This window comes from Culex quinquefasciatus, chromosome 3, assembly GCF_015732765.1.
Source record: "Culex quinquefasciatus strain JHB chromosome 3, VPISU_Cqui_1.0_pri_paternal, whole genome shotgun sequence".
NCBI lineage: Eukaryota > Metazoa > Arthropoda > Insecta > Diptera > Culicidae > Culex > Culex quinquefasciatus.
The window spans coordinates 38,261,115-38,270,723 of record NC_051863.1 but is presented as its reverse complement, the minus strand read 5'-3'; the positions used below and the strand labels follow the sequence as shown (position 1 = coordinate 38,270,723).

The 9,609-nt window shown below is 40.1% G+C and overlaps 2 protein-coding genes across 5 annotated transcripts in view; one reads left to right on the top strand and one right to left on the bottom strand.

Annotated features, from left to right (window-relative positions):
* The first annotated feature begins 2,173 nt into the window (after positions 1 to 2,173).
* Positions 2,174 to 3,502, top strand: LOC119770087. Its single transcript, XM_038264292.1, has 3 exons — positions 2,174 to 2,352; positions 2,421 to 2,582; positions 2,636 to 3,502. The coding sequence occupies exons 1-3, from the start codon at positions 2,238 to 2,240 to the stop codon at positions 3,109 to 3,111; spliced, it is 753 nt and encodes a 250-aa protein (XP_038120220.1). The 5' UTR covers positions 2,174 to 2,237; the 3' UTR covers positions 3,112 to 3,502.
* Positions 3,503 to 8,041: 4,539 nt separating this feature from the next.
* LOC6039401 overlaps positions 8,042 to 9,609 on the bottom strand; it is a 114,604-nt gene continuing 113,036 nt past the window's right edge. For all 4 annotated transcript variants that reach the window (XM_038259992.1, XM_038259995.1, XM_038259993.1 and 1 more), the window contains 4 exons: positions 9,449 to 9,583; positions 9,191 to 9,387; positions 8,813 to 9,124; positions 8,042 to 8,752 (listed from right to left, as the gene is read on the bottom strand). In XM_038259992.1, the coding sequence (XP_038115920.1) occupies positions 8,486 to 8,752; positions 8,813 to 9,124; positions 9,191 to 9,387; positions 9,449 to 9,583 (911 nt within the window). In that variant the 3' untranslated portion in view covers positions 8,042 to 8,485. The remainder of the gene's footprint in view (positions 8,753 to 8,812; positions 9,125 to 9,190; positions 9,388 to 9,448; positions 9,584 to 9,609) is intronic.

Below are 9,609 nucleotides of genomic sequence, written 5' to 3'. Positions count from 1 at the left end.
AGCACTAAATGAGCACTGAAAAACATTCAAAATGGCGACATCTGAAATTTGACTTATAAACTTTGTATGGCGATTTGTATGGAAACTATGAAGGCACTAAATGTGGGGTATAGGGCACTAAATAGCACTAAATGAGCACTAAATTTTAGCACGGAAAAACATTCAAAATGGCGACATCTGAAATTTGACTTATAAACTTTGTATGGCGATTTGTATGGAAACTATGAGGGCACTAAATGTGGGGTATAGGGCACTAAATAGCACTAAATGAGCACTAAATTTTAGCACTGAAAAACATTCAAAATGGCGACATCTGAAATCTTACTTTTGAACTTTGTATGGCGATTTGTATGGAAACTATGAGGGCACTAAATGTGGGGTATAGGGCACTAAATAGCACTAAATGAGCACTAAATTTTAGCACTGAAAAACATTCAAAATGGCGATATCTGAAATCTTACTTTTGAACTTTGTATGGCGATTTGTATGGAAACCATGAGGGCACTAAATGTGGGGTATAGGGCACTAAATAGCACTAAATGAGCACTGAATTTTAGCACTGAAAAACATTCAAAATGGCGACATCTGAAATTTGACTTTTGAACTTTGTATTGCGATTTGTATGGAAAATATGAGGGCACTAAATGTGGGGAATAGGGCACTAAATAGCACTAAATTTAAGCACTGAAAAACATTCAAAATGGCGACATCTGAAATCTAACTTTTGAACTTTGTATGGCGATTTGTTTGGAAACTATGAGGGCACTAAATGTGGAGTATAGGGCACTAAATAGCACTAAATGAGCACTAAATTTGAGCACTGAAAAACATTCAAAATGGCGACATCTGAAATCTGACTTTTGAACTTTGTATGGCGATTTGTATGGAAACTATGAGGGCACTAAATGTGGAGTATAGGGCACTAAATAGCACTAAATGAGCACTAAATTTTAGCACTGAAAACCATTCAAAATGGCGACATCTGAAATCTGACTTTTGAACTTTGTATGGCGATTTGTATGGAAACTATGAGGGCACTAAATGTGGAGTATAGGGCACTAAATAGCACTAAATGAGCACTAAATTTAAGCACTGAAAACCATTCAAAATGGCGACATCTGAAATTTGACTTTTGAACTTTGTATGGCGATTTGTATGGAAACTATGAGGGCACTAAATGTGGGGTATAGGGCACTAAATAGCACTAAATGAGCACTAAATTTTAGCACAAAGAAAATTCAAAATGGCGACATGTGTCATCTGGCTTGTATTTCAAATTTTGTTTGGCAATTTGTATGGAAACTATGAGGGCACTAAATGTGGGGTGTAGGGCACTAAATAGCACTAAATGAGCACTAAATTTTAGCACAACGAAAATTCAAAATGGCGACATGTGTCATCTGGCTTGTATTTCAAATTTTGTATGGCAATTTGTATGGAAACTATAAGGGCACTAAATGTGGGATATAGGGCACTAAATAGCACTAAATGAGCACTAAATTTTAGCACAAAGAAAAATTCAAAATGGCGACATGTGTCATCTGGCTTGTATTTCAAATTTTTGTATGGCGATTTGTATGGAAACTATGAGGGCACTAAATGTGGGGTATAGGGCACTAAATAGCACTAAATGAGCACTAAATTTTAGCACAAAGAAAATTCAAAATGGCGACATGTGTCATCTGGCTTGTATTTCAAATTTTGTATGGCAATTTGTATGGAAACTATAAGGGCACTAAATGTGGGGTATAGGGCACTAAATAGCACTAAATGAGCACTAAATTTTAGCACAAAGAAAATTCAAAATGGCGACATGTGTCATCTGGCTTGTATAGACCGTTGGCTGTAACGGTTGCATGCATGCAGGTTAAATCCACTTGCATTCAAGTTTCAAACTAACTCGTGTTCAGAGGAAAAACGGATTCCATTCATAAATTGAAGCTAAGGTAAATGACTTGATGTTGGTCCTCAATTTGATTTGACATAAAGTGTTGCTTCTTTTTGAAATTTTGAACGCGAATAATTTTTGAAGCACTTGAGATGAAATCAATTGATAAACCCAATGTTCAAACCATCACCACACTACTTAAAAATGACTCACTGAACTGTACCGCGTGAGTGAAGAACACTCGTGAGCTCACTATAATAGTACATCAACAGCTGCGACGAGCATTTAATCGTGTGGTGAAAGCGTACAGTGACAAACGTGTTCTATCGAGCGATTCTAGTCCAACATCATGAGTTTATCGTGCGAAATCAACTTTCCCTACAACTGGGCCGAGGAGTTCTACTACGGCGAGCGGTTACATCTCTCGGTTGCCCTCAAGTGTCACAAACAGCTCACGGTGAAAGGTAAAAGTGGTTTGGCGGGGTAGAACACGAGTTATTACTAATGTTGTGAAATGTTTCTTGAACTGTAGGTGTCACATTGAATGTTTCATACAGAAGTGAGCGGGAAAGCCAGTCGAATGATTATAGCAGGTACATTGACGATCAAGAGGAGGAGTCCCACACTAAGAATAATTGTTGGGAAAAAAGCAGCATAAAACATCACAGTGAAATTGATTTGTTTGGGGCAAGAGGTTTGTTACAGGTTTAATGTCAAGATATATATTGCAAATTTCCACTGTTTCAGAATCGTTCATTAACATGCTTCCTGGCACGTATATTTTTGACTTGGAATGTTTCCTACCAGAAATCACAAGTGAACAGCGGCGATCAGAAGAAAGTGTAACATCATTCAAATTTGCTTTAGTTGTTCAAAAGATTCCAAAAGCAGACCTCATCAATCAAATCCCAGTGTCGGCCTTACGGTTAATCCAGCTGGAACCAATCAAACGGAAAACATTTGTTTGGCCAGGAAATTTCGATAAAATCTCCGACTTTTCGGTGGCATCAGCCATAATTGGTTACTACTATGTGAAGAATCTTGAAGAACCTGACAATCGCCGCAACTACAGCGAAGAGAGTGAAAATGAGGATAGTTTAGAGTCTTGGCTAGATTGTATACTGGAAAAACCCGAAAGGGTGGAAGATGATGAGGATGAAGAGGAAGGATTCCCTGAGGAGGAAGAAACTAGTAAAGGTGGGAACGTTGAGGAATATGATTGACACATTAAGTTATTTTTCAAGAGATCTGTTTTACAAACGTACAACATGTCTTAAATTTAATATGAAGCGAAATCTCTGTGATAAACATTAATTTAAATTCCTCTTATTGAAATTTATCATTATATTTATAAAAATTGTCTGTTAACAGTCAAGAAACTTCTACTTGTTTGGTTTCAAGCACATGGGAGCAATTACACGAGACTTCAGTAAGTGATCAGTTATGGACCGTTAAATACTACAATTAATCCAGAACACATTTATTTTTATAAACTTTCATTATTGCATGGCGATATTAAAAAAATAAATATAAAAATTCCAAAGTATCTCTTATAACTTCCATAATTTCGTGAAAATTACCATTTTTTGTGAGAAAACGTTTGGACATTCCCAGTATGTACATTAGGGTTGTCCAAATCCGGACTTTTTTGGGGCTACCCCTTGAAATCAAAGATTGACCCATCACTAGGCTAAATTCCAAATTTGAGCTCATTCTGACCACGGGAACCCCTCCCTCCAATCGCTTAAAGTTTGTATGGGAAAAATCGTCAAAATGTATGGAGAAAAGCAACTGTTTTACTTTTTTACCTGTGGAAGGTGCCATAGTTATCTGATTCTTACCATTTCTCAAATGTAGAACCTTCATTAAATTTAGAACAACTTTTCCGAAGACACCATATTTTTAGGATTTTTCCCGCGAAGTTATTAGCGCTCAAAACTGACCATTTTTGCGCGGCTAGCTGTAAGGGGCTACCTAACAACGATGTTTAATTACAATTCGTACACGCACGTCTCTCTCTCAGGTTCAAACTCTCTCACGAGCTTGCTCGCCTGCCTGCCTATCTGCCTGTTTGCCTACAAGCGCGCGCGCTGTTTCTCTGCTTGGACTTTTGTCGTCGTCATCGTTTTCGTTCCGCTGCGCTGCGTTCCTGGCATGTTTATTATGATTTTCAGGATATATTTCGATATTTATTTCGAGATATAAAATTAAATGTAATATGTGATAAACAATAGATATCATATTATCAGAGCGTGTGTGAGAGAATACAAATTTCGATAAATTAGTTCCTCCATGAATTGTCATCTGTTATTATTGAGTAAATTTTTAAATAGGGATATTGTAATTTAAATTTATTTCTAGTTTTTTTTTTAAATGGTACCATATCAAACTCAAGACCGGGATTTTAACTATTCTAGAAAAAATAAAAGACTATTTTTAACTTAGTCAAGTATAGATTTCAGAAAGAACAATACACTTAGACAATTCATCGATTATGGGAACTGTTTTTTCCACTTTTGTTTACTATCAAACAAGCTTAAAAAGAAAATATTTGAAGTTTTTTCGTAGCCCTATGATCACGACTATTTTTCATTCCATACAAAATATTTTAATCTGCCGAAAATATAACAATCTTCCTTACAACAAATTGCGGTATATTTTGCTTTTGACGATTATTAGAAGTTTATGTCAGATTCCGAAACATCCAAAAAGTGCAACGATGTCTAAAAGAAAAGCCTCAAAAATAGAGATTGTTGAGTTAGCTAGTTTTATATCTGGAATCAAATTGCCTTCGAATGGACAAGCAGTTGGTTGGATGATATTTAGAGTAAAAAAAAACAAAATTTGTATTACCTGAAGATTTTTTTTTTAAATAACTCTAATGAGCATATACGAACAACTGCTTGTAATGCTTGGAAAAACGAACAAACCCTGTTCATTTGCTTTAATCTTTTAAATGAGCCTAAGCCAAAGCCTAAGCTGCCTTTTATTCATTTTTTTTTTTCATTTCACTTAAAAAAAATGGCGTGATCTAAGAATTTATATGCTAAATATATCTCAGAAGAAACCTGCTATTTTAGTTGAAAATTATAAAAAAAAACATGCCAGGAACGCAGCGCAGCGGATAGCAAACGAAAACGACGACGACGACAAAAGTCCAAGCAGAGAAACAGCGCGCGCTTGTAGGCAAACAGGCAGGCAGGCAGGCGAGCAAGCTCGTGAGAGAGTTTGAACCTGAGAGAGAGCACGTGCGTGTACGAATTGTAATTAAACATCGTTGTTAGGTAGCCCCTTACAGCTAGCCGCGCAAAAATGGTCAGTTTTGAGCGCTAATAACTTCGCGGGAAAAAATCCTAAAAATATGGTGTCTTCGGAAAAGTTGTTCTAAATTTAATGAATGTTCTACATTTGAGAAATGGTAAGAATCGGATAACTATGGCGCCTTCCACAGATAAAAAAGTAAAACAGTTGCTTTTCTCCATACATTTTGACGATTTTTCCCATACAAACTTTAAGCGATTGGAGGGAGGGGTTCCCGTGGTCAGAATGAGCTCAAATTTGGAATTTAGCCTAGTGATGGGTCAATCTTTGATTTCAGGAGGTAGCCCCAAAAAAGTCCGGATTTGGACCACCCTAATGTACATGTTTCTAGAAATTAAGACGAATCAGAAAAGTTCTCCACAAAAATCGACCATTACTATCTTTATTTTTATTTAGCTGAAACTTTTGGGGGACCATATAATTTGGCAGCTGTCCATTCAAAATTGAATTTCAATATTCAATAAGGTCGTTTCGGTTGCATAGAGATCTGCTAATATTAAATTGGATTTGAATAGAACAGTTACGGAGTATCAACATTACTAGAACGATTTACAAATTTTTAGACTCCAAACAATAACTTATTTTGATCTTATGAAAACAATCATTCATTTGGATAAAATATATGTTATAGATGTTAGACAGATGCAAATATTCGTCAAAGCTTATGTTATCTCAATAACATCATTTGGTATTGATGTAATTACCGAATGAAAATTGAAATAAAAGTTGATATTCGGACCAATGTAACCAATACCAAAAATTTACTCAAAATATCATTTACCGAAATCTTAGAAAATTGTTCAGAATAAAAAACTATTTATTTAGAAAGAAAGTTATAACAAGGTCTGTGATATGAATACCGTAAACTGGGGTCAATCGGGACACATGGGGCGAATTGGGACAGCAGTTTTAACCATGTTGGAGCACAATATTTTGATTTTTCTGGTTGGTTTCGGATAGAACAGACTCAGACCAACAAAATATGTACATCCATTTCCAAACTTAAAAGCTTTAAGTGCTCTTAAAACGGCTGTCCCTGTTCAGGCTGTAGTCCCGATTCGCCCCAGATTACGGTAGATTTTTGCTACTGTTTTTTATCAGAAAATAAAACAACTCATAAATGGTAATAAAATATCATAATCTAGTTTTTATTGATCAGCAATCACTTACAAAGATACAGTTTTTTTTCTTCTTACAACGGAATGGTTCGGATCGGAAAACTCCCAATTCTCTGCGCTGCTTCTCCACTTGAGTATTGATGACGGGGGAAAAAAACACAGAGCAGGGAGTAAAAACTACAAAAGACGGCATTGCTACACCCTAATGATATTTGAGTTAATTTGAAAATTGTCCTACTTCCCTAAGATTGCAATTCAATAAAAAGTTCTACCACACTTTCCGACACTCTAGCACTACTTTCTACATCACCAAATTGTAATGGAACCAGTTGATGCATGCTGCTGTCCGTATGTGTGTGTGTGGGTGAGTGAGTGTTTGTGAGAATTGTATTCCTAAGCCGCCCCTTTAGCGATGTATTAGTATTTAGTATAAAAGTCATATTTACACGCGAAACTCACTTCACCCACAGATAAACAGACATGAAAGTCGAGTTCACTAACTTGTCCCAAAACTGTAACGGTCATTTTTCAAAAAATCGAAAAGCATGGTAATTGTTTTCCGGATTCACCACCAGAGGCGCCATTGTGCTCAGCGATCGTTCTTTGAAATGACAGCTTTGAGCTTTCATTTTTATTTTGTTTTGGTTGTAGACATGGCGACAACGCGTGGAGATATTCACCGTAATTTTTTTATTTTCGAAAATCTTCGGATCGAAGTCGTTTTTCTGGGGCTTCCCGTCGGATCGATCATAACGAAGACCATGCACTAGGTTCCGCTGAAATGAATGAGCGGAGTCGCAAGGTGGTTCTGTGCGGCCGTGCCTGTTGATCCGACGGATTGGGCTGCGCTTGCTTGAGCAGAGTGATTGTTTGTCTTAGCGGGTGGTTCCATCAGTGCAGTTTCTTTTTGGCCGGTGCAGGAGGAGAGCTTGCCACCAGCTGCACAGCCTCGAAGTCTTTGGCACGTTTGTTGCTACGTTGATGTTGGCGAAGTCTGTCGATGGGTGGAGTTTCCAGCCCCTTTCACGTGTGTTGTTCATTTGACGCGACCTGGTCCCGAACTTCCCCAGCAACTTGTTCAGACGCCCAAAGGAATATCCTGATAGGTCAGATTGTTCTAGGGCATCGCGGTAGACACAATGCGTGCACGGCGTTGGCCGCTCACCCTGACTCGCGACTCGTCAGTAACGGGCGCGCCGGGATGAGCGAGACAATGCGGCTGGTGGCGGGTTCTCCTATTGCACCGGTTGTTGAGGAGACTGCGCCGATAAACCGTCTTCCCAGGCAAGCAGTCACTACGCATAGAGAGGCGCAGCCCAGTCCACAGGAACACGGCCGCACGGAACCACCCCGCGGCCGCGGCTCCGCTCTCTCAGCGGAACCAAGTGTCTTCGTTATGATCGATCTGATCCGGTGTTGTTTACGGCACGGCACATGTTTTCAACGTGGGAGTTTACTTGGCCAGTGACGAAAGGAACAAACTGACCTTGCAGCTGCGATTTTCCGTTTGTTTATTATTGCCTTTGATGCTTTGGTTATCTGTCAACATATACTCATACATACATACACATGTCCTGCTGTCATTGGGGAGACAGAGTTTCTAGGAATCTTAGATAGATGTCGTTAGTGGGCAAACAAAATTCAAATTTAAACTGGTCCCACTTTTTGAACAAATAATTGTTCGAGCTTTCATGTCTGTTTGTCTGTGCTTCACCTGCAGAGAAGAGAACAATATACGAGCAGAGAATTTTTGGGTCGAACGCGACCAGCTATCGGTTTGGATTTTTCTTTCTCTTGGTAACACTATCAAATAAACAGCACATTTTAAGTTCTCTCTGGTAGTTTAACGAAAATGTCATTTTGCTTCGAATGTTTGCTTTCATTTGATGAAAATCAAATATTGTTCCTTTTCCGATTCAGTTATTGGCACAAAATAATCGACTTTTGTGACTAGGATTTCATCTTGATCAGACATTCTCTTACACCCAAACAATGCAGAATTATGCTCTCACTAGCTAACCACTACGACCTATCTATAAATACAAACTTTTTATGCTTTTTGATTCAAATTCCCTCGTGATGTCTTCCATTCTCACGTAACTTCTCATTATAATACACGTAATATTTACACACTCATGTCGTCCGTCAGCACGCAGCTTTACCGCTCGCCTGCCGCAGCCACTGCTGGCTGCGTACCGTTGACGGGTTCCGCGGTGGTGCCATTGCTCCTACTCGTGGCACTCGTGGCAAACATCCGGTCGTTGCCCACCGTGTTCCGAATCCAGTTCGAGATGCTTGAGGTAATCGAGTTGTAGATGGCCGGATGTGGCCGCTTCCCGCAGTTACCGTGATAACTGAGCGTCCCCTCCAACCGCCACTGGCCGCTGCTCTCGACGTGGCACATCAGCGGCGCTCCTTCGTCGTTCTGTGGGGATCGAAAATTGCTTAGCTGTAGTTGGCACGGTGCCAGGATGGCAGGACTTACGTAGCAAGTTGTCTTGCTGCTGCTGAGATAACCCGCGCAGATGGCGTCATCGTTCAGCGAGCCGTTGTAGTGAATGGAGGAGTTGCACTTCTCGGTTGGCATGGTCGGGACTGGCAGATACTTGAGGTACTGCTCGGTGTTGGCCACCTCGGCTGGATCTACGCCCCAGCCGGCGGTGAGACACAGCTGCTCCTCGTCGATCATGGCGCGCTCCGTCAGGCACGCACTTCCGATCCTCTCGTTCAACCGCAGTGGGCTGGCCAGCTCCAGCAGCACAACGTCACCACTGTAGAGGAACTGCTTGTATTTGGCCTGGGGAGGAAAAACCACCAAGGTCAGGTGAATTCTAAACTTTCTGAAACCTCAGCGTTGACAAACCTGTGGATAAGGTACAATCCTTTGAACCTCTACAACTTGGAACGTGCCGTTGTGGCTACCGCCGGACACCAGAGAGGAGTTGAAATGCGACGTGCCAGCGAAGAGCATCCAGTCCAATTCGGCCACGTTTCTGTTGTCGATGAACTCGGTTTTGCCCATGATGCATGAGTAGCTTGCAAGTGCCCATCGTGGAGAAACTGTTGAAAATTGAAGTAAGTTAGTGATTCCTAGTACGGAAGTCACCAAATTCGAACTTACTTATATTCGCGGTACACTTGATGGCCGCATCGTTGCTGTATAGCAGCGCCAAACTTGGCAGCTGTTCCGATTCCGAGTTGACGCCGCCGGCTATCCGTTGCTCCAAGGTCGGAGTGATGCTTTCACGTCCACAAACTGAAAAGACACCCAGTTATTACACG

Excerpts from the sequence above, each read along its gene's own strand:
- LOC119770087 (XM_038264292.1), top strand. The coding sequence starts at position 2,238 with ATGAGTTTATCGTGCGAAATCAACTTTCCCTACAACTGGGCCGAGGAG. Across the intron at positions 2,353-2,420 it reads CAAACAGCTCACGGTGAAAG|GTGTCACATTGAATGTTTCA; the intron begins GTAAAAGTGGTT and ends CTTGAACTGTAG. Across the intron at positions 2,583-2,635 it reads TGATTTGTTTGGGGCAAGAG|AATCGTTCATTAACATGCTT; the intron begins GTTTGTTACAGG and ends CCACTGTTTCAG.